Source organism: Trachypithecus francoisi, unplaced genomic scaffold (assembly GCF_009764315.1).
Source record: "Trachypithecus francoisi isolate TF-2019V2 unplaced genomic scaffold, Tfra_2.0 Lachesis_group8, whole genome shotgun sequence".
Taxonomy (NCBI): Eukaryota; Metazoa; Chordata; class Mammalia; order Primates; family Cercopithecidae; genus Trachypithecus; species Trachypithecus francoisi.
This window is the reverse complement of record NW_022681473.1, coordinates 82,907,474-82,931,968: the sequence shown is the minus strand read 5'-3', so window position 1 is coordinate 82,931,968 and position 24,495 is coordinate 82,907,474. Positions and strand designations below refer to the sequence as shown.

General features: G+C 42.6%; 1 protein-coding gene across 2 annotated transcripts in view; it reads right to left on the bottom strand.

Annotated features, from left to right (window-relative positions):
- Positions 1–24,495, bottom strand: part of FAT3 (FAT atypical cadherin 3) — a 717,192-nt gene that overhangs the window by 1,652 nt on the left and 691,045 nt on the right. Inside the window, exons 22-27 of one of the 2 annotated variants that reach the window (XM_033205378.1) lie at positions 23,094–23,562; positions 9,131–9,284; positions 6,631–7,286; positions 2,935–3,048; positions 787–846; positions 138–173 (exon numbers count right to left, since the gene is read on the bottom strand). In XM_033205378.1, the coding sequence (XP_033061269.1) occupies positions 138–173; positions 787–846; positions 2,935–3,048; positions 6,631–7,286; positions 9,131–9,284; positions 23,094–23,562 (1,489 nt within the window). The remainder of the gene's footprint in view (positions 1–137; positions 174–786; positions 847–2,934; positions 3,049–6,630; positions 7,287–9,130; positions 9,285–23,093; positions 23,563–24,495) is intronic. The other variant, XM_033205380.1, reaches the window with a different exon arrangement.

Below are 24,495 nucleotides of genomic sequence, written 5' to 3'. Positions count from 1 at the left end.
CCTCCAATACTGAGCGCACGAGACACCTGAGACATGCAAAATTCAGATCAGGGCAGAGGGACAGGAACAGGGTAAGAATGAACTCAGCAATTCAAAACACACGAATACAAGTTATGCTAGGGTTGCGGCACAGTCACCTCGGTTGTAGTTCTGTCCTTGGTCCATGACAGACACTGTTTAAATACAAAGTGAAAAGTAAAACTGACAATCCAAACCACATGAAGAGGGATAAAACAGAACATTTGAAATGACTTTAAAAAACATGCTCCTAAAGGCCTATGGGCTATGAATAAGTTTAGCCTTTTTTATTTCTTCCCATTGTTATTTAGGAACAAAACAAAGCAAAACAAAACAGATAAATCACATTTATGCCAGGCCCTGATTTTATCAAGTTGCTAATAAAAGTTACCTGGTTGAAATAAGTATCCATAATATTGCAGCTCTGAATGATTTCTTAAGGATTCCTAGCTCATAGTAGGAGCTCAATGAACACATGTTGAATATAAAGATAAATTTAGTATTAATCTGGATTGCAACTAATTGGGTGCTCTTCTCCTGAAAGGGATTTTATAAAGAGAGTACCCCACATATTTTTTTTTAATAAGTTATGAACTAGGTTTTGTTTTTCAAAATTGTAAAACAGATCCATAGAGAAATACCCCACATCTCATCGGAAACCAGCTGTTCATTGCCCACTCTGTGGCCAATCCATTAAAAGCACTCCTAGTCCAAAGTAACATGGAAGCAAAATTTCAAGAAATGCTATGGAAGAAAAAAAGTAAATACCTTCATTCTCTATAGTGTCAACTACATTGTTGACAAGCTGAATGACAGTCACTATGGAGGCTTGTGGTCAGGAAAAGAAGATCGGAGGGAGGGGAAGGACAGCTTCAGGTTAGTTGTGTATTTTAAACACACCTTAACTTATTTTAACAACAACAACAACAACAACAACAACAATGAAGGTGAAGCATGCAAACACTCAAAGCCTCCCCACAATCTGTTAGGGAGTGTATCAGTGGACACCTTTATCTAGAGGGTCCCGGGATTTGTGGAATGGAAGAGAAATGGCAGCAAATCCAAGGCCAGTCCTCCTGAAAGGCAGGATTGGTCATGATTGCTGGGTCATAAATTCACCCCTCATGACTTAGCAAAATCAATTTAGGAAGGTAGCGGCTCATCAAGCTCATGCTAATTTCTCATTAGCAACTCCCAAAGGCTCTCAGAGGAAGACCTCACTATTCCCGGGAATAATTATTTGTTGGTCAGTCATGCTGCTCTGAACCAAATGCCAGTGATAGAGGATAACCTTTGCAGGGCTGATGGCTTCACGGTCACATAATGCCACTGACAGCCCAGAACGACCCAAGGCCTAGCTTCCACCAGTAAGGTGTGGACAGAAGTCAGCATTTGGCCTCTCAAATAGTTAGAATAGAGAAGGAGATATCTGTGGTCTATATGGGTTGCCTTAATGCTCAGTACAATAGCTTGTGGAGAGGTGATCAGGCTTAAAACAAGTTTGATGAAAGTTCCTAACACCACCTGCCTCATTTGGGACCAACTTGGAATGTTAAGCATAAAAAGGCAAGAGTGTGATCCTCAGGGTGCACACAGCAGAGCCCAGGAGAACAGTTAACCAGGCATCATTGTTGGATCTGCTGCCTGGAGTCTGGACTGTCTACGTTCTTAGGTGCTTCTATATAAAGTGCAAACTAGCCACAGCTTTTCTTCTGGCTAGGGAGGAGGAAAAGAGGATATATCAAGGCATACAGTTCTGGGCGTGTGTCTTTGACCTTCCGATAATGGTCAGAAAAAATCCACTGTTACACGATTTGTTGTCCCAGCAGACAGATACACTGAAGGCATCTGCACTTCTCAGAAGTGCCAGCATTTGAAAGTGGTGATGAAAATAGGCTCTTTTACTTCCATGATTGCTTCTATGGTCTTGGAGCTCACCTGCTTCTGTATTTGCCTTGGAGGCAAGGGCTATGCCTTTTTCATTTTGTACTCTGGGTAAAGGACTTAGCATATGGAAAAAATTCAGCAAGGGTTTATAGATTGAATGATTACATAAATTAATAAGTATCCATTTGTTGCTAGTTGCTGACAAATGGGAAAATGACCTAAGGTAAGGCTGCTTGTCTCTGTGGATGTCTGTTTGAAATTATTCTTGGTTTACCTAGCACATTGAAAACACTCACTGTTTTATGACTGTTCCTGCTTCCCTCCCTTGCCCTGGGAAGAACAACCCATCCTCCAAAGCTGGTTCCTCAGCTCAGAAAACCCAGTCCAGCATTAGTACCCTCTCCACAAGCATAAGTTCACAAGAGGTAGAGGTAGCAGCTTTGGAGTGCCAACAAAGTCTGTGAACCATGAGAAATTGCATGCAACATTTTGGGTGTATGTGCATTTTTCTAAGGAGCTGCCTCATAGTTTTTAATAAATTCTCCAAAAGCCCATAACTCAAATGATTATAAGGGGAATTCAATTGAATGAAGATTCCACTGGTTCTATTAGAAGGTTTTTGTCTCTGAACTAATTTCTAATGACGGGCATGTTGGATATATAGTGAAGAGGGAAGAGATCGTTGGTAAAATAAAAAAATAAATAAATTACTCTGTCTGCTAGAGAATATAATTTGGGATGAAGTAGTTCCACCACGAACCAAATCAAAGAGGACTCACTACTGGAGGCCCAGGGTAACTTCGTCAATCCCTGATACAGATCCTAGGCCTGCTCACAGTGACAGCTCAATGGGGGCTCCTTTGGCAATGACACCCAACAATGGAGTAAACCAGGAACCTGGTGAACACGCTCAAAAGCCCATGAACAGGTTGAGAAACAAAGCCAGTCACACCACCCTCCTCCCAACCACGGTCTTTCACAACAGGAAGCAGAACCCACCCACTCCGAACAAATCTGATGACTTCTTACCATTGTCGTCACCAGAATCTGACTGGAAGGAGCTGAGGGATTGAATTTCAGAGTTGCTGCCTTTATTACTACCTGCAAAGCAGGTCACTTCTCCCGGGTCATCAACCGCTTTGTCTTCGTGGACAGCCAAAGAGAAAGCAGAAATTACACTGGTTACCTTGTGCCTATTTCCTCCTGCCCACCCTCGCCCTCCCAGCTAGTTCACTTCTCGAGGCTCTTTCATTTGCTTAGAGAAAATAATTTAGCTCCACAATAGAAAATTGATTGTGCCATTGGGGGCAAAGGTCTGTCAATCAAGTGATTTACATTATGGATTTGAAACCCTTAGCCCATAATAGATGAGCTTCCAAACAGCTGACAGCCAAAAGTAGCGGTTCCTTCCTCAAAGTGAAGCAACTGAGTGAAGAGTAAAAGGAGGATGAAGTGGCTGCATTGCTCTTTGCCATTCAGAGTTAATTTACATCATTTACATGAACTGATGAGGTGTCAACACCAGGTTAAATGAGATTACTTTTAAAATAGGGGTATAGATATTTTATAGGCGAGAATGCCTTTACAATTTATCCTAACTTCCATCTCTGGACAGTGAGTGGAGTTTTCAGCTTTGCCTTCTAGAGGGCAGTGTTGTATCATTTTTGGGAGTGACCACGTTCTACACCCTGTGTCAGGTAGGAGGGCCGGCAGTGGTGTGGATATGCCCTTATCCATATATGTCCTCCTTCTTTACTGCACAAAGACAGCCAGAAACACACAGATGCACGTGCGTGCGCGCGCGCACACACACGCACACCAGGGCTACTTTCTTATTTGATGGACTAAAGGAATCAATAAAAACAGCCTATATCTTGAGGTTGTCAAATGCAAAATGAATTAGTAGCCCAGAAATTGTCTCACCAGCTAACTCTGCCTTGCTTAACAAAGAAGGAAATGTATTCAATACAACCCAACAAGACTTTGGGGGGAAATGTGAGTTTTGGCCTGAGGGGAATTCTGGAAATAAAGCTGTCACATCAGGAAGGGAGGAGGGCAGTGATCACCAGGAAGAGCTGCAAATCATCATGTAATGCAATGGTACAAAGAGATGCAGACTTGTGATTAAGGGAACATTTGTTCCTCTCTGTGGCTACATGTTTCTTCCAAAAAGGGCCATGTCAGGAATAGGCTTGGTGGCTCTGCATCTGCTGTCAGAGGCTGAGGCCACACGAGTTGGCTAAACAACCGATATAAGTGGAGAGATATGCCAGGGAGACAGACATTCACCTCCTAACAGCCACATTGCAGAGAATATGAGGATGAGCTTCAAAAAAGCACAAGGTATGCACAAGCTTAACCCTGAACACAAGGAAGGAAATGACAAATAATCCACTCCGGTGAATGAAGTGCTGAGCATAAAACTCCTTTCTCCACTCCTTCATCTATTCAACTCCCCCCTTTTTTATTGCTAAATAAAAAAGAACCTATTAGCCATTGGATTGGCAAGATTATAGTAAAGTCTAACTCAACAGATAATTTGAGAGTGAATATATTTATGACTGAAATTCAAGAGCAACTGCTTAAAATATGTGTCTACAGAAAGACAGAATCAGCAGATAGCATGTTGGGGCAGCGCTAGAATAGAAAGAATTCATCCTTGGCCCTCTGCTATCACCAAGAAATCCTCTTCCTCTAATACCGCTCTCCTTCCTTCCTGCCAAAGCTCCCAAGAACAGTGCTGGTAAGAGCACAGGTTTTAATCCTGGCTTCTCCTTTTGCTAGTTAGGTGCCCTCAGGTGAGTATTTCACTCACTGAATGGAGTTTTTTCCTCCATGGAATGATGGCCTGGTAATGGTACCAACATGGGGGCACTGTGATGGTTTAAGGAGATGATACAACACGCAGCAGTGTGCTTCACATTCACCTGCTGCTCTGACTTTTTCATCAAACCTCTTGGTTCTCAACCCTTGCATTCTGGCTTCTGCCTTGATGGCTCTACTGAGAGGAGCTTGAGATGCTAAGACTCCTCTCATCATCAAGCTCACTACACATCTATTTCAGCCTGTGTCCTCCTTGGCAGTTTCACAGTAGTCAATACTGATGACCTTACTGACATTCTCTTGGCTTCTGGACAGGGGTCATTTCCTTTTCCCTTTTCTTTCTTTGTTGGAAAGTGTTTGTCTTCTTGCCTGGCTCCTCCCCTTCTGCCCAAAGCCCACATGTAGTCATCTACAGGGTTCTTTTGGAGGCCTGGTTTGACCATCCTCTCTGTTCTTGTTCCCTTGGTGAGTTCACCCTCCTACAGAGTCCACCATCCTACATGCAGATGTCGTTCAAACTTTCACTTCTAACCTTGACCTCTCACCTGAACAACAGAGCCAGACATCTCTCGGGTAACCCTTTACGTGTCCTCTACACTGAGCTTCTTCCCGTTCCTGGGAGACCATCTCCAAAGTGTCCTACTGAAATCTTATTCATTCTTAAAGATATCAGTAGGAATACTCCCTTCCTCCATGAAGAAAACCTTTATCTCCCTGGCTGCCCATGGTCTCTAGCTCCATCTGAAACCTTCCTGCTCCCTCCTTCTCCCTCAACATATGCCACAGTACTATAACCATAGCCTTCTAGGACACAGCTGCTACTGGGATATAAAGTCATTTGTCCTGATGAAGTTATAGATTACAGCAAAGATTCCTTTAGTCTCCTTGTGATGGATACTAACAGCAGGGAAAACAATCTCTCACATAGATGTTCACAGAGACTACCTAAGTTGCTCTCTGCTTTCCTCCCTCTTTGGAAAGAAAGCCTGTTCAATTTCTTCTCCTAGGATCAGCCAGAGCCAGCTTTAAAAAATGTAAATTAGATCATGCCAGTCACTCAGTTAAAAACCTGCAATAGTGTTGCTGTTAAAATGCAAGCACCAACTGCACCGACCTCCTCTGTGCTCTTCTACACACCAAGCTTCTTCCCATCCCAGGACTTTTGCACCTGTGGCTCTTCCCTGTGCCTAGAATGTTGCTATATGAGGCCAAGTGAAGGGGCAAACACCACCATCTGGCTCAGACCACCTTTCTGCCTTGTGGATCCCCCGCTTGTTTCATGGCCTCTATATTCCAGTCAAGAAGAAATGACTTGCTTTTCTTCTGATCACATGGGTCCCCCCTGTGGTGGAATATCCTCCTTTCCCCAGACTCTTTAACTCATCACGGTCCAATTGAAGTGCCCCTCTGCTTCTCTCAAGTCTTCATTCTAAGACTGGAAATACTCTCTTCTTCCAACCTTCCAGAGTGCACTTCTGGACATCACTGACGTGGCTTTTTGCATTTTGTACATAGGCCCAGAAACACACACTATTATAATTTATACACAATAACTAGTCTACTTTCTTCTTTTCTTTTGCACTTTGACCAGTGGCCCGCTATTGTGAGAAGGGGATGGGTTTTGGAGCATGGAAGACTTGGGTTGGGGTACTGACTGCCTCTAACTAGCTGCCTGACCTTGGGCTCATGATGTTACCCTCTCTGAGCTTCATTTCTCCCATCTGTAAATGGGAATCGGAACCAGGACAGTTTTCCAGAGCCTGTGTGAACACTCCACTCCAGCACGTCATAGCGAATGCTCTGCCCACAGGGTCTCTCTTTCTTCCCTTAGCGTCCTCGCACAACGCCCCCTGCAGGTTTTCTGTAAGCACAGAGGGGTGAGCATTACCACTTCCTACTCACTCTCAGTTCCCGTGTCCCAGCCATTCTTCCGGATGGAGTCGCAGTCGGAGCGGCAGGGTGACACGGCGGGGAGGTTGGGGGCCACGCTGCACACGACCACGCCCCGCCGGGCTGTCAGGATGCGGGGCGACTCGGGGTGAAACGTGGTCATCTCCTGGTGCTCGCCTCCCAGCCCGTCCACGATCTTATCCAGGTTGCTCCTGGAGTCGCTCTGGAAGCAGGGTGTGTAGGCCATGGGGCGCACGGGGACCTGCGGGGGCCCCACCTCCTGGTAGACGTTGCGGCCGTCCCCACTGCCGCGCAGGTTCCGGAACGGGATGCCGTTGCTCTTGTTGAGCAGGGCGGCGGTGGCCGGGTCCTGCACTAGCGTGATGTTGTTGCGGGAGTAGTTCTTGCGGAAGACCTTCTTGCGGAAGACAATGAAGAGGACCACGAGGATGAAGATGACGAAGAGGACTACGGCGATGCCGATGAGCTCCTCCTTCCCCACGTAGGAGAGGCCGGCCTGGATATTGGGCACCACTACGGGGCGCAGCCCGCAGTACTGGCCCACGTAGCCCGGCGTGCAGTTGCAGAGGAAGGAGCCGAACACGTTCACGCAGGAGCCTCCGTTCTCACACTCCTCTCGTTCGCACTCATTGATGTCCTCCTCACACCTGCGGCGACACAGAAGCCCCTCCCCACAATCAGGACCTGTGCACACACGATGGGATACTGGAGCTCGAGAAAACACAGATATCTTTAAAAGAAAATGATGCACCTAAAGGGTACAGATGAAGCAGGACAAAGATGGTTGGTTTGGGGGGGAGGGGAAACTAATTTAGGCATTTATATGGACACTGTGGTCCCCAAGTCATCACTTTGCGTTAAGGTGTTCCTTCCAACCCAATCTCTCCCAGGTCTTCCTTTCCTACCTGGGTTGGGGAAAGGAAGAGACTGAGGTGGGAGAGGAGAGGAGGAGAAAGAGAAAGAATAACAGATGCTATTGAAAAGGTACTGGTCTCCAAATCCGCGGGAGGAGATGCATCTCAGAATTTTAAATTGTGCAATTTTAGCAAGGACATGCAACACATATCTTTCACGTTATGTAAAATACTTCTCCCCCTCACAGAAACTAGTGCTGGCCCTAGTATCCCATAATCAAAAATACCAGTGTTTCTGCAGTGAAACATATGGATATTCACACTAAATGAGAGAAATAAAGAGTAGAAAGAGCCTCAGAACAGTTTTGAACAGGTTTTGCCACCCAATTAGTTTGCCACTAACATACTCCAAACCTTTAAGTTCTCAGAGCTTTTGGGATTGTGGAATTGCAGACAAAGAGCTGTGAATCTATATATCGTATAGGTTTTCCCCAGAGGAAAGTCTTTGGTTCTGACATTTTCCTCTAATGGCTACAGTAATTTTTGGTCCCTTTGGGAAGCTGGGGGAGGCAGGAGGTGGGTGGGTGGAGGGCTACATATCTTCAACATTCTGTGCTTATGTTAAAGGCTAATACTCACATAGATTTTTAGGAAAAATGACTCAAGCATTCTAATGAAAAATAATTAAATCAATTTTATTCTCTTTAAAGCAATCCATGGCTCACTTTGAGTATAATTATAAGGCAAGTGTTTCAGTCTTATTCTTTCTTAGCTTAATAATATTTGAGTACATAGACCTTCTTTTTCACTTTTCTCTATTTCAGCAATTGTTCTGATATGTTCATTTAAAAGGTCCAATCACCTATATTTTTGGTAATCTACCTTTTAAAATGTACCCAAATATCCCTAATTTGAACAGATAGAGGTGAGGTCAGCCGGAAATTAGTCAGAATCACAGAGTATTTAAAAATAAATGCCGCTTTATTACTTTAAATTACATCCAACGATTCAAAGTCAGCTAAGTATTTCCTGGTAAAGTCCTCGGGAGATTTGCTCTAATGAATACATAAGAATGATCTGTAATTAGAATATCACTTGCTTGAGATTACATATATATACTTCTAAAACGATCAAGGATGGCTGAAAGTGGCAATTTAAAATGGTCTCTTTCCTTTTGGCAAACATTTAATTTATTTATTTCTTAGGGAAAGAAAGGTTTGCAAAGGGTAGGTAAGTTTCAGTTTCTCAGAATGATCAAAAAACAATAGGCAGTAGAGTCCGGTTAATGGATTCTGCGGAAATGGGTAGTGTGTCTGCCTCAGAATTATAATAGAAATATTAGGTGGCCTAGATGACTTTCTTTTCTCCTAGTTACAGACTACATAGTAATCATACACAATTTTGAAGATACAGGGAAACATAAAGTAGAAAATATGAATTACTCATGACCCTACTACCCAGAGATAATTCCTATTAACATTTTAGTCACCTGTAAGCACTCCTTATATGTCTCGTGCAGATGTTAACTCTTTGCCTTTACTATTAGTGGCAAATATTTTATCCTCGTTAATTGCTTACTGGTTTGTTGCAGCAATAAAGAACAATGTAGAGAAAGACACTTATATAATCTCACTTACGTGACTCCAGTGAGCCCAGCTTTACAATTGCAGATGAAAGTGTTTCCTATTGGATCGCAGGATCCTCCATTCCGGCAGGGGTTTGGGAAGCAGGCTGTAATCTCAGATTCACAGTTTCTCCCCGTAAACTGTGAGAGACAGGTACACTGATAGCCTGGGGAAACAGAGGACCTCATGAGCCATGGATGCCCCTGCTAGGGCTGAGTGCTTGGACTCAGCTATAACATGTCCTCCTAATTCTTTGTTGAGCTGTATCATAGGAAGGGCCCAAATTCCAAAGGTGGTTAGCAAATTGATTGCTTGAAACATCTTGCCACTAAAATGCCAAGTTGCAGTTTGGATTTCCTGCTAGCCCACAAAAATTCACCTAATTAACCACATACACGAATGCTAGTGAGAATCGTAAGACCTTCCCAAGGGACAGATTTCAAGAGTGGAATCCAAGATGGGGAGGAAGATGTTTTCTCCCCGACACTATTACTGCACAAGGCAGATGCTTCCAGATAGGAGTGGTTTACTATTGATACCACGCTACCTCCTTTCCTATGTCACTGTCCTATCTCCTGTGCCCTTTCTCCTTAGTCAAGTACTGAAATCCCACCTGGAAAAGGAATGAGGGGAGAGCAGGTAAAATGATATTTGCCAACTCAAATGAACCCTAGATTGGCAAAGGCACAGGGAAATGGAAACAATTCCAGCCTTTGCCCAGCTCCCCTGGTCTGATCCTGATTTTTGCGTTTTTTTCACTTTCTCCCCTCATAAGCCCATCATGCAGAAATTGGTAGTAATATAATATCCTCACTACAGAGAATATGAAATATCAGATGTGGAAAGAGGCATTATCGACCTCTCGAGATGCATTATCTCTTGAGATGGAAAGGATGAATAACCAGTAAGGGTGTTCTTTCTTCCCTCCTTAAAAAAAAAAAAATGTAAGATTTGTTTTTTAAATTACAGGTATACATGCACATAGTAAAGAGGAAGGTAGTTCTACAAGTTTTATTTTGTCCACCAGCAGTCTTCCCTCCCATTTACACTTCCTCCGAAGTAACCTGGGTGTTCCTTTCCCTATTTCAATATTTCCTTCCATAGTAGTTGACTATTTTGTGATTATTTTAGTGTTAGGCATTTTCTATTAGCTTTCCACTATGCCTTTTTTATTTCAAACCTTCAGCCTCACCACATAGGAATACCTCTTTTGCTGACCCAATCTCACAATATATTGTAGTATTGTAATTTTGGTTAAGTCAATGATCAGAGTTTGCATTATGATGACAATGAAATGTTATTTGCAGCTAAGTCCTATAGTAAGCTCGATTATATTTTTGTATTCATGCATAACTAGTTTTCCCAAGAGTTAAAAAATGTCCAGTGTTTTCACTTGCTTATTTCTGAATATTGATTGTTGATTTAACTAGAAACTCTTCATCAACCAGGTCTCTCCGAGTTTAGTTGTCTCTGCTTCCCTGTATTTTCATCCCCTGAATTAGTCTCTCCTGAGGCCCTCTGACTGGCTCCACCCTGAATGTTGTCCTCTGGCCCTGCTTTCCTGCTCTCCCATGTTGGATCTGGTGAGTCCTGTATCACCTGTCTGCCTATTTCTTGGTTTACTCTCTCATTTCACTAGAACACATTCCACAGTTACTTCCTCCAAAACGGTTTATAGGAAGGAAATCTGGTGACACTTTGCATAGCTGAACATGTCTTTACTTCACCCTGACAGCTCTTTGACAGTTAGGTTGTGTAAAAAATTATAAGCAATCCCTCCACGTTGCTTTTGAGAAATCCAAAGTCATTTTGGCTCTTGGAGTTTGTATGTCATTTTTTTTTTCCCCTCTCTTTAACATCTTGGAGGATCTGTTTGCCTCCAATTTTCTGAGATTTTGCAGTGATATACTTTACATGGGTTTATTTTCAGCCAATACTGGGTACTCAGTGGGCTCTTGCAATCTGGAAATTTTTGTGTTTTCACTTTGGGAAAATTTCTTTTATTATTTCGTTTGTAATTTATTTTCCTTTGTTTTCTCTATTCTGTTTTTATGGAACTTCTATTTTTTGGATCTCAGATCTCCTGGACCTTCTTCTAATTTTATTTTTTCTCTCTTATATTACATCTCTGTGAGGTTTTGCTTTACTTTTGGTGAGAGTTTCTTATCTCCTTCACTTTTATTGAGATTTTCATTAATTTGTCATTTTCCAAGAACTTTTTTTGTGCACTGAGTTTTTATTTTATATTTCTTTCACATGTAACATCCTGCTTCTGGGTTGTAGTTACAGTATCTTCTCTTATCTGTCTGAGGATATTAATAATACTTTAATGAAGTTTTCTCCCTGCAGTTTTTTCCAAGTTGCTTTTCTCTGTTTCTTTGTTTTGGTCTCTGTGATATTTGATTTTATGTGTCAACTTGGGTAGCCTATTGATAGCCAGATATTTGGTCAAACACTAGTCTAGATGTTGCAGTGAAGGTATTTGGGTATTTGTGGATGTTATCAATTTATTTATTTATTTCTATTTTTAGCTGTCAGTCTCATTGGGTATGATAAAATTTATAATCAGTTACCTTTAAATGAAATATATTACTCTCCATAATTTGGGTGGGCCTCATGATTCAGTTCAAGGACTTATGAAGAAAGAATCTTGCCTCAAGACTGTAACATGGAAGAAATTTTACCCGAATTTCTCGCCTGCTGGCTTACTCTGCAGATTTTGAATTCAAGACTGAAAAATCAACTCTTAACATGAATTTTCAACCAGGCAGCCTGTTCACACAATCATGAGCCAATTCTTTGAAATCAGTGTCTCTCCACATTCATGTATGTGCACATGCTCATGTATGTGCACATGCTCATGTATATACACAAATGGTCTCTGCCTTATGATTGTTCAACTTATGATTTTTTGACTTTATGAAGGTGTGAAAGCAATATATATTCCGTAGAAATGTGTTTCAGGTAGGCTAGGCCAAGCTATAATGTTTGGCAGGTTAGGTGTATTAGATGCATTTTTTACTTAAGATATTTCCAACTTATGATAAGTTTATTGAGATATAACCCCATCATAAGTTGAGGAGTAGTTGCATATATCTCCTATTGGTTCTGCTTCTCTGAAGAACTCTAATACATTTTCTATCTTCCAAATGAGAGGATTTCTTTACTTGTAACCATTGCTTATTAGTTCACATTGAAGAGTGTAGCAATAGAAAACTAGAAATCTGATGAGAAGCTCTGAGCACATTAATGGGGCTCAGCAACTGTGAAACTCAGTCAGTAGCTTTGGCATGGTCATTTTCCCTAGTAACGGCTCATCTTATCATCTGTTCAGAGGGAAGGTAAAGGCCTGGTTTCTAATACTGGGAGGTTGGGTGGTGGCAGAGGAGGGGTGGTTGTGAGTCTCAGCATCCAATGGGCACATCATATTTACTTTAACTCCTGTATAGCACAGTGTCTGGCGTGCTCCAGACCTGAGACCCTGCATTTCAACATCACCACACATAGCATCGGGGGAGCGATTGCCTGGTTGTGCAGAAGGAGGGTAGGAATCCAGATTGAATCCTGACTGCCTCTAAACCGTTTTGAGCAATTCTTATTTTAAGCTCTTTTCTCCATCCCTTCCCCTTCAGAAGTAACTGGTGCCTCCAGTTCCTGAGTCTTTGGGGACTCAGTCCCCTGAGTTTTTCGGAATTCAGTCCCTTGTACCAGCTGGAATCCAGGTCTCTAAGAGCTTTTCTTTCTTTCTTCCTCACCACCTGTCTCTCTGCCTTCCACCTCCAAACTTGTGTTGGTGTTGTCTCTTTCCCCATTCTCCTCACTTCTATGGGCTTATGACTCATATAAAAATAACTTTACTTCCATAGTAGTGGGGTTGCAACAGCAAGCCGCCACCCTTACCCTGAAGTGGCCAAAAAGGCTTTCCCCATATCTAAGACCTTTTGTTTTTTTTTTTTTTTTTTTTTTTTTTTGAGACGGAGTCTCGCTCTGTCGCCCGGGCTGGAGTGCAGTGGCCGGATCTCAGCTCACTGCAAGCTCCGCCTCCCGGGTTTATGCCATTCTCTCGCCTCAGCCTCCCGAGTAGCTGGGACTACAGGCGCCCGCCACCACGCCTGGCTAGTTTTTTGTAGTTTTTAGTAGAGACGGGGTTTCACAGTGTTAGCCAGGATGGTCTCGATCTCCTGACCTCGTGATCCGCCCGTCTCGGCCTCCCAAAGATCTAAGACCTTTTGTAAGTATGAATGCAAGGAACCATTCTCACTCTTACTTGAAGGGCTCTTGGGCTTCTCCTCTTCCAAATTTGTCAGTGACTGATGCTGGGATTATATAGCTTGATCTCTATAGATACAAGATAGTTAGAAATGTGTGGTTTGAAATGGCATATGGTCTCATGGATGTTTTGCTGAATCCCCATTACAGATAACTCCCATGTACAGAAGGAAGAATGATTGTGTGTGTGTGTGTGTTCATAGGTTCACAGAGAGAAAATCTTATCTTCAAGAGGCAGGTGCAGGAACCAAGAGAGAAATCTATTTATTTCCAAGTGGAGGAGACTACGGAGCCCCAGCCTTCCTGGCAACAAGAAATACAGAGGGTAAGAGACTGAGGCTCAGAGAGAGACACATACATATTAGAAAATGAATGCCCTTAAACGCAAAGCCAAGGAAAGGCCAAGGAGCTCCCAAGGAAAGGCCACTGTTGATGCCAGCTATGTCTACAGAAGGCCAGCCTGAGGTCTCTGGGTAGAGGCAGAAGTCTGAGGTATGCTGGCTTGAAGTTATGCTGATTTGGGAAATTGCTCACCTTAATAGAATTGAAAATTGTTGAAGGCAGCTGTGATTTGGAAAAATGCTTCTTTGTGTCACCTGGCTAGTCGTTGGCTATGATGGCATGCCTTTACACAAAGAGTAACTTGTGAGGAGGAATTAGATTCTTTTTTAGACTCTAATCTTAGACAACCACAATACAGGACTCTGAAAAGCACATCAATGATGAGGAGGAAAGTCAGGAATGGGGGGAGTCCAAGGCAAGGTAGGTAAACTCAGCAAAAACTCCCTCTCCAGCTCCTCTTTGGCAAGTGACTGACTGACAGCTTCTTAAATAAAACTATATCAGAAGCACATGGGGGCAGGAGAGGGCTGTCCAGATCTAAGGGACATTTAAATCACTATCATGGAAACTGGATTCTAACTCAGGTCATGGGACTGATTTTTGATCTGATGGCAGAGAAGCAATTTGATGTCTCTGTGCCTTGGAAAATCAGAATTTAAAATAAGAAACTACCTCTAGAGCACTATTTTACTCACACACAGTTCCTTCCGAATTTTGTCATTTTCATCACATTCTGTGGAGTATCTAGCACTACTTGATGCAGCAGCCAGCTTGACTGATGAACATATCCACACTGACTGAGTGCCTAAGTCATAGATGGTGGTGTGGCTGGTGCCAGCTCATACAGGGTCCCAAGAGGTGACTGTTAAATATTCAGGAATTTGGCAGGTCAGTTGTTAAACCATGGGTAGCCTGACATCAGTCATGGTGGAAGTACTTACACTGCAGTCATCAGGAAATGCTACAAATCAGGACTTTTATTTTTAGAGAACTTCTCCTCTGGAATAGGGACTATGGCAAGCACTGAGGATACAAAGACAGAAAAACTCCATTTAGAAGCATGCTATAGAAGAGGCAACTGAGGTACAGAGAAGCTGATTGCTTTGTCATGGTCACGAAGTTGGTGTGGATTTGAACACAGGCAGTCTGGCTCCTGAGTCCTGAACTGTATTTCTAACAACTACACTTCGTTACCCTCTCTGTTTATCAGAAAGAGCAGCAAACTGTCTAGGATCTCATGATCGCAAACCCTTGGGGCATAGGAGGCAGAGCCATTTGGAAGAAATCTTGCTTTTATAACTTTAAATTTGGAGGAGATTTATGTTAACACAATGAGAGGGAAAAGTCATTGGAATTTTAAAAAAGTGGTCAGATTAGTTTGTTTTTTTAATGCAAGAAGAGTGATATCTATTGTTCAGCCTCTGTGAAAAGGCTTGTTTATGAAAATTAACCTGTTCTCACAAAATATTATTTATAATCTCATTATCTTGGTATGAGCCCTATTATTAATTTTAAAAATATCAATAATGATTATTATCATTCATTAGTAGCCATAATAATACTAAGTAGTCTAATGCTTTAGTGTTTTTAAATCACTTTCAGTCATTCTATGAAGGATCACAATGATCCTATGAAGGAGAAAGAATAGGCCTTATTAACATCTCAGCTCCCAGGGCTGCTGGAGAGGTTAAGCTATTTGTTCAAGAACATATAGTCGGCCGGGTATGGTGGCTCATGCCTGTAATGCCATCACTTTGGGAGGCCGAGGCAGGTGGATCACCTGAGGTCGGAAGTTTGAGACCAGCCTGACCAATATGGTGAAACCCCATCTCTACTAAAGATACAAAATTAGCCAGGCATAAGGGCGCATGCCGTAATCCCAGCTACTTGGGAGGCCGAGGCAGGAGAATCACTTGAACCCAGGAGGCGGAGGTTGTGGTGAGCCGAGATCACGCAATTGCACTTCAGCCTGAGCAACAAGAGCGAAACTCCGTCTCAACATACCTTAGTAAGAGATTGAGTTTAAACTTGACTCTAGGCTTTCTGATTCTCACATCATTCTACAAGACTGTATTAGAACTTGTCACTGAGTCCGAGCTCATTACTTTTTAGGGATAAGAAAGAAGAGCTTGTGGTTACTTCCCATCAGTCTCCGGGAAGCAGATAAGATATGGTGAGATGGACAATTTTAGACACTCCTTCTGGGAATCCAATCATCATTAAATAATCAAGATAATCGAATAAAAAGTTTCTACTCTTCCCAAGCATTACCATATGTTGCTATAAAACACAGATAAGGTGAACAAAATTCTAAGAGATATCTAGGCATTTTTTGATCACAAATAATATTTAACACTTTTGTAAATGTGAAAGAAAAATATCAATGGTTAATCTCAATGTATTCTTTAAAAGTTGATTTTTTTTCTCGTTCAGAGGGGAAAATATCAAATAAGGAAATAATTCACAAGAATAATAGCTTATCACGTGATGTGAAAAATTTTAAGAACTCTCTGTGTATTCTATCTCATTTAATTCTTACAACAACCATATGCCATAAGTATCGTTATTGTAGTTATTTTACAAATAAGAAAACTGAAGCGTCAGTAAGATGGGTTTCACAAGGTTACACAGTCAATGAGTGGCAGATGCACTTTATGCCGGTTCTCAGATTTTAGAAAGGAAATGGTCCTACTAGTGTGGAGATACATGTACCAAAAAGTCATAGCTTCTTTCCCCTCAAATCCTGGCAAAATGAGAAGTGTATTTTTAAATCTTGCCTCAAAGCTGTGTTTCTGTTTACAATCCTTCTAGTTATAGCAGATGCAGATGGTTTTGAAATCTGCACCCAGAGCAACTTAAAATGAATCCTCCTTTCCTTGCTCAAAGAAGAGCATCGCAAAACCTATTAAATGCAAAAATGGAAATGGTATAAGCAATTATAGCATTAATTTGGGCTGTGTAGGCAAATAACCAAGATAATTCCTGTCTTTCTCCTTTGAGTTGGTAGTCATTTTCCAACCGATTCATCCAGGTTATGTCTTGAACTCTCTACCCTGCTTGCCAGTGTAGGTGAACATCATTCTGATCAGGTTTGGCTGCCTTGATAAGGAAACATCTGCCTGCTGCACAAAAATGGAAATAATAACAAATGTGTAACTAGCCCCTGGGATCTGAAGTCAGCATCAACCACTCTGCTTGCTGAATTACGGACTTCATTTAGAAACTCCAAGAACTTACAAGACTCGGCGGGGGTGGGGGGTGGGGCGGGGGGGCGGGGGGGCGGGGGCGGTGGCTGTGATGTGGTGGTGAGGCACTGGGTACAAGTTTAGGTTCTGGTGTTACCCACCACCTGGGTATGACCACGGCCTGACCTCTAGGAAGTTCCTTATTTTATCTGATGAGGCTCACTAATACTCACTTCATTGAGAATAATATGGTTCCTGGATTCATAAACCACAATGCAGCATACAACATTAGGTGCTTTATTGTTGTAATTATTGTTAATTACTATAGATCCTGAAATCAGCTTCTTCTCTGTATTGCCCATAAACCAAACAACTGGAAATCATGGGAGTATTTTTATTCTGATGTTTAGGTTGAAGACTGGGAAACATCCAAACCTCTAGTCCGTGCGAGCCTCAATTAGTATGAGAAAACTAGTGGATAGGTTACCATGTGAGATGCTAATTATGAGTGAGCATAAGCCCTGTTGCAGCTGAAGTTACTTTGCCATTTCAACTTTTAGTCATTCTGACTTTTCTCTTTCACCAAACGGTACATTCAACACCTTTAGATCTTGTAAAACAAAAATAAATTTGAAGGTGAGACTTTTTCCCTAGGAAAGCTGACTCACATTTTATATATTGTATATTGGGCCAAGCCTCTAATATTTTCTTTGAGGATCTGGAAATCTTTAATGTGTTAACATTAGCCACACAATACATTCTCACCTTCTAGTATGTATCTGCACATAACCTACTTTAGGGTTTGAGCATTTCTATTAGTGTCTATAATTATTGATGCTGTTACAATGAGGTTTTTTCCAAGGTACCAAAAATATAAGATGAAGTCAGTATTTAGAAGACAGTCACCCAGAAAATTTTTTTTCCATAAGCTGAAAAGCTCAGCCAAATTATGTCCACAGCATATTTACTGGGAGTTTGACATCTCCCTTCTCGAAGCTCAGTGAGCCAGTGGGTGGAGCATGTACAGGAACCCTTGTTCAATTCCCTTAAACCAGCTGTTTGGAGAGGGAGGCCACATCAGTGGCATCCATTGGTCACAGAGAAAGCAATAGGACCCAGAATTCAACACAGAGCTCAGCACCAAGCAGGTACTTGATTAAAGTTTGATGGACTAAATTTATCTAGATTCTTACAAGTTAGGGACACAAAGTATTCAGCAAAACATGATCCAAACTGCTACTAAAAACAGTTTTATGCAAACTATTTGCAACATCCAAGAACTTGTTGTTTCATGCAATTTGACAGGGAGAATACTCACAACTGCTTAGAGGAAGTGGCAGACACTATTACTCTTATCTTTGAAAGGGAGCTCAGAGTTACCAAAATCTCCTGACTGGGGTACAAAGCTCCATCTTTATACTACTTTTTTTTCAAGTGCAGGCTGTGCATCTGACTCTCAATTCCTGAATGTCCTATGTCTGTTTACCTTTCCTGGAATCCACTGACTTGCACTTCTTCAAATACAGAGTTTTCAGGATTCTCAAATGTCAGTGGTTCTTAAACAATGGGTGTGCATAGAAACTCCTTGGAGGCTTGTTAAAAATAGAGATGCCTGAATTCCACTCCTGCCAATTCAGATTCTGTATGTTTGTTTGTTTGTTTCCCCTTAACTTCCAACTGATACATTTTCTTGGTAGGGAAGTTCAGAAGTCTGCAAATACGATTCAGTGACCTAGCAGAAAGTTCCTGATGTGGACAGCAAATACTGGAGGCAAGTAAATAGCAATCAAATGGGTCTTCTATAACAAGGTCTCATTTTAACAAGGTCTTTAGGTGATGCTGATGCATCTCAGAGTTTGAGAACCATTATATACAATACAAGAAAAAAAAAGTCAAAGTTTCCCCAGGATTCAGGGCAGTTCAGAGACAGGGAGATAAATCACTATATCACCTAGGGATCTTGTTAAAATACAGATTCTGATTCAGTGGATTTCTGGTGGGAACTGAGATGCTACCTTTCCAACATTCCCAGTGATGCCAATGCTGTTGGTCCCTGGAACACACTCTGAGTAGCGAGAGTAAGAGTACAGGCTGGTGGGGAAGGGGTCCACAAACATGGATCAAATCCCATCTTTCCCACTTTCAAAATATTTTTTTGTTTTTCTTTTTAACCATTGCATATTTAAGGAAAAAATATAAACCAATACAACTACATACTGTTTTGGGAAACTAATTTTTTTTTTTAGAGAAAAGGTCGTGCTCTGCCATTCAGGCTGAAGTGCAGTAGTATGGTCATAGCTCACTATAATCTTGAACTTCTGGCCTCCCAAATCTCTGGGATTACAGGTGTGAGCCACTGCACCCAGCCAGTGTGCTTTCACCACTTTACTAGCTATGTGATGCCAGGCTACTGACAGCCTCTCTGGCCTATTTCTTTACCTGTAAAATGAGGGTGAGTAGGTGGGAGAGAATAGTACTGACCTCAGAGTACTGTGGTGAGAAATGTCCCATGGCATAAGCACTTTCAAGGTAAGCACTTATCACAGTACTAAGCACATAGTAAGAGTCTAACAAGCGGTAGCTCTTACCATTAAGAATATCCCCAAGTTTCCATTTCAGGAGTTAGGCTTCTGGTTTCATGCCATGCTGCCTGAATGACTATTTATGGCATGGTGACTGCCTGGCTTCAAATGTGTTTTCCATTAATGGGCTTGAGCTAAGCATGATAAGGCATGGAGGACTGAGTACTCCTTATTCAAACTGTGGGTGTTGATATATTATTATTCAGACATTGGGCTGATCCCTGCCCACTGCATCTGGAAATGCAGGGATCACAATGGGACCTAGTCATGGCTTCTCCACAGTGGTTGCTATTTCCAGTTAATGTTTATGAAATACATATAATTTTAAGGCTTTACCGAGAGAGAGCCTTCTCTCTGTGGTTGCTTTATAGAGTCATATTTATACTCTCATTACAAGTCAGTGTTCTGGAATCTGACTCCCCTGAGGTTCCTATGGCCTGCTCCTGGGACAGCAAGAGTTATAATGCTGATCAAACCTGCTGACTGTGTCATTCCAAGCTAGTAGTTGTGGCCTCCCTGACTTTCACGCCAAGGGTTTGATTGGGCTTAGAGGTGGTTGGGGCAGAATCCTGCATCCCTGAAAGAAAAATGCTTCTTGTTGTGTGTTGCCCGCTTTAACAATTCTGAATGTACTAGGATAGCCTCAGTTTGAGAATGGAGCCTGCCGCCAGGAGAACCAATGACCAATACTCCAGGATTCTTCAGTGGTCAAGGGGATGCTTATGCTAAAATATGTATCCTAAAATTTTAGAGCAACACATAGCACAGGGTCCAAACCACAGAAAATGTTCAAACAATTAAGTTTTGTTATTAGTCTCATGTGCAAGGAATCTCATTTCAAGCTCCCTGCCTCTACTATCTCTAGCCCAAATTTCCCCTTTGAACACTTCACGCAGCCTAGTCTTTGATCTGAGGGAACAACACTGTCTCTTCCTGTGATTAGACTTCCCTGGCAGCCAGAGGGAATTCTTGAAGGCATAAATATTCTTTCATTAAAGACTTGGTCTTATTGTTCTTTTTAAACTATCACTCACAGCTCAGAGGATTTTTCTTTTAAGTAACCTTATAATTAGCTACATAGTTTCATAGACATGAAGTAAAGTCCAAATTTTGATTCTTTCTTTTCTTGCCTTTTTTCTCTCCCTTATTTGGCACCAATTTAAGGAATTTGCAGATAGGATACAGGATATAGCAAAAATTCCTCTATTGATATAATATTGATCCAGATAATAGGGGCAAGAAAATGGGTTCTCTTTCCACTTTTCTTAGAAGCCAAGGTTTCATCCCTATAGCCAGGAAGAGGTAGATACCTCCTCACACATCAGAAGAGGAATCTCGTGCCCTTGGCTCCCTAGGAAAGCAATAGAAGTCCTGGATTTCTTGGGTCTCCTGGTGAGTGGCAAGGAGTTTGCTAGCCTTGGGCCCAGTCCTGCTGTCATGAGACTCCCAAATTCCCCCGCCTGGGACTGTCTGGGTGTCTACTGAGATAAGAACCCACTGGCCAGGCTTGGGAATAGGCTTGGTGTGGGATGCTCCTGCAGGGCTCCCGCAACAGAACAGAGCTAATAGGCCTGCGAGAAGAGAACTGTATAGACAAAGGTGAGAAAAGATACCATCTTCATTTTAGGAAAACATAAGCCCCCAGAGACAAAAGAGAAAATTGAACTGACAAAAGGCTATTTCACCTTGGAAGAAAGAATACCTGTTGTAGAATCCTGATCCAATGCCCAATCACAGAAGGAAGAAGGGAACAGGAAGACAAAGAGGTAGATGGGAGCGTGTGCTCTATAGGCAAGGCTGGGGCCCTAGGGAGGGCAAGACAAGTTCTCTAGGTTATATGAAAAGTATATGGCAAGCGGGTCATCAGTGCTGAAATATGGTTAAATGAAGCGATTTAAAAATAGAGAAAATTGCTATTCCCCATGTGGGTCAGAGTCATTTAATTAACATACTTCCACTGAATACTTAGCTAAAGGATTTCATGAAATTTTTTTGAAAAGTGAAATGCACACTGCAAAGCAAGATTCCCTAGTCTTTTTCCCTCATACAGCAATTATTATTATTATTTTAAAGATAATCCATTGTGGAAGCCCATAGCCCTGCCAGCAAAAACAATGTCCTGCCATCGTTAAAAGTATGTTACAATTTGTGGCTATGTACCCAGCATTTGACATGGAGTGGTGTTCTATTTCAACCCAATTTAATTATATGCTCCTTTTATATATCGTAGATGGCTCACACTAGCAGAATTGTTTCGCCTGGTGAAAAACTGGCCATGACTTGTCATAATGGGCTGGTTTATAGAACCACTGAAGTATAGTTACTGCCCATCATTTGGGAATTATGGCACCATAACAACCCTTTATTTACATATACTGCTGAGACAGTAAAAACAGCAAATAGATTTCTTAAATCGAGACGACAGAAATTTCCCCCCAGGGCACCTGGCCCTCATTGTGGTAGTAACATATGCAAGTCTAAACAACTTTGGGGTCTGTATTTCAACAGTGCATCATTTCATGGACAGTTTATAACATTCTAATAATAAAATGGACTTTAAATTTGGAGTTGGGTTTCATGAACATTAGATGGTAATGTGCACAGCAGAATCTCTAAGTGATTTGTGAGGAAGGTTTAAATTTGCTAATCACACGACTGCTGAGCGACTCTGCAAAGGGGCTGAAGTGGAATCAGTGGTTGGGCTGTTGGGAGGTGTCAAGCCTTCAACCGGGAGCATGTCTGACCTAGTTTACATTAACACAGACACTGCATCTTGGTAAAGTCAGGGATTCTTTTATCTCTAGACTCCTGGGACTTAAATAATCTTGGCTTTTCCCTCAGACAAAAGAAACTCTCTATAAATCCTTTTCTTGTTTTCTTTTTTATGCCTACTCTCCTCTTTCTTCTTCATGATGTACTTTGTGAGAAAAAAAATATTAGAGGAAAGCATCATGCCTTCATTGCCTGCTTATCTGTCCTGAGATTTTATGTAAATTTCCTTCTCCTTATTCTTGACTTTCTACTCCTTTATAAAGCTGTAACTAGACTTATTTTTAATACACACATTGCGAAAGTATGTTCCAAGATCTCCTGTTCCTGGAGGACAGCTTCTAGTAAGCTTTAGCTTCTAGTAAGGTTGTATGTCTTAGCTTCTAGTAAGGTTGCATGTCTACATCTGGTCAGCAATTTCATGTGCGTGGGTGTCATAACTCAGAGTGCTACTAGCATTCTGCAGTGACATGCGGGTGGCTCATGAGGGCATATTTAAAAGGGGGTCCTATTCGCCCAACCTCCTCTGGCTTGAAAGGCCAGGGGTAGGACAGGGGAGTGGGCGGAGTTGATGGCCTCTCTGGGTCCCTGTGCCACTGCACTGCACCTATGGGGAGCTGCAAACGATTGGCAAAACTGGACACTCCTGTAACTGTCAAGAGCTGAGGCTTCCCTAAAGCAGATTGAGAAGGTTGGAGAGCATCTTGGGTGTGAATGAATATTCCTCTCTAGTAGAGCCCTTGCGTTGGGAGGGCAGGGATCCCCCTGCAGTTCATTCCCTCTCCCCTTAAACCCCCAGGCCAGTGCCCACTGTGTAGCCACACTCACCCCCGGAGGGCAGGCCAGTGCAGCTGCCCCCGTGCTGACATGGGCTGCGTTCGCACGCGTCTGGATACAGCACGCAGCCCAGCTTCAGCTCCGTCAGGCCCACCACCTCCGCGAAGCTGCTGCGCTTGTTCTGCAGTGGCAGCTCGTTGTTATTCAGTATCACTGAGTCCAGGCAGCCCTGGAAGCCGCTGAGCACCTGTGTGACTCGCGTGTCAGTCAGGCTGCGGATGTTATCCGCTTGCACCAGGGCGCCGAAGTAGATGCTACTCTCGGTGCTCAGCGTCTGGAAGTAGAGGGGCGCCCGGCGCCGCTCCACGTAGCTGTCATCCAGGGACAGGCTCGTGAAATTGCGGTTGAGCTCCAGGAAGACCGAGTGCCAGCTCCCGTCGTTGACAGCACGGCCCGAGATGCCCAAGATTCCTGGGCCGCTGCCGCAGTCCAGCTGGAACCACAGCTTGCCATCCACAATCTGCATGGGGAAGGAACAGTGCAACACTTTTCAGTATTCAACTGGGCGTATGTTCCCTACACCCTGCTCCTGGCCGGCCCGGGGGCTTCACAAGAAGGCTGGAATGGGGACATGACTTTTGCCCTACTCATAAATCTGTTGTGGTTTGATTTTTAACCACTCTGCCTCCCCCTTACCTGCCATGAAAATGCATGCCTTATATTTCACATATTGTGATTAGTAATATGGGCACACCTTCATATATCCACAATTATATTTAAGAATGTTTCTACTCCTTGGGTCTTTACCCTTTAAAATTCCCAGGAATATCTGGTTTAGGGATCTGTTTATTCTTTGCACCCTTCTTAGTCATTACCACCACAGGAATGATTTCGGTGAACTCATTAGCATTTATTGAACATCTACTATATGCTAAGCAGTGTACTAAGTGCCAAGGAGACCATCTGAGCAAATAGAGTTATCATCTCTGCTCTCATGTGGCTGCAGTCTAGTAGGGTAGATGGCCATTAATCAAATAATCACACAAATACATATATGTTCCTTGAATACATTTATATGAGTGCTCCACAGGGGAAAGAAAGAGGCCCGGTAGAAATGAAAAATTTCCTAGTTCCCGGCTTTGTATACATTTAAGATTTAAAAGCTGCTCTATATTAAACACTAGCATGTTCTTAAAATAATCTGTTAGGATGATGCTCATGGTTTAGGTGAAGGTTATCTTCCAAGGTGCTCAGGGCTTGGCTATTTGCTTAAAATATCTCGATCGCTTGTGACACCTGGCCCTCCAGAAGGATCTTTTGTTTAATGGCCCACACTTTGTGAATGCTCCCAGCCCTTGTTTGGGGTGCGACAACAGAGACCAGTCTGCTGCTGGAGTGCATTGGTGGAGCAAGGGCATCACTGCCCCCAGGAGGCTAATCCTAGGAGACATCA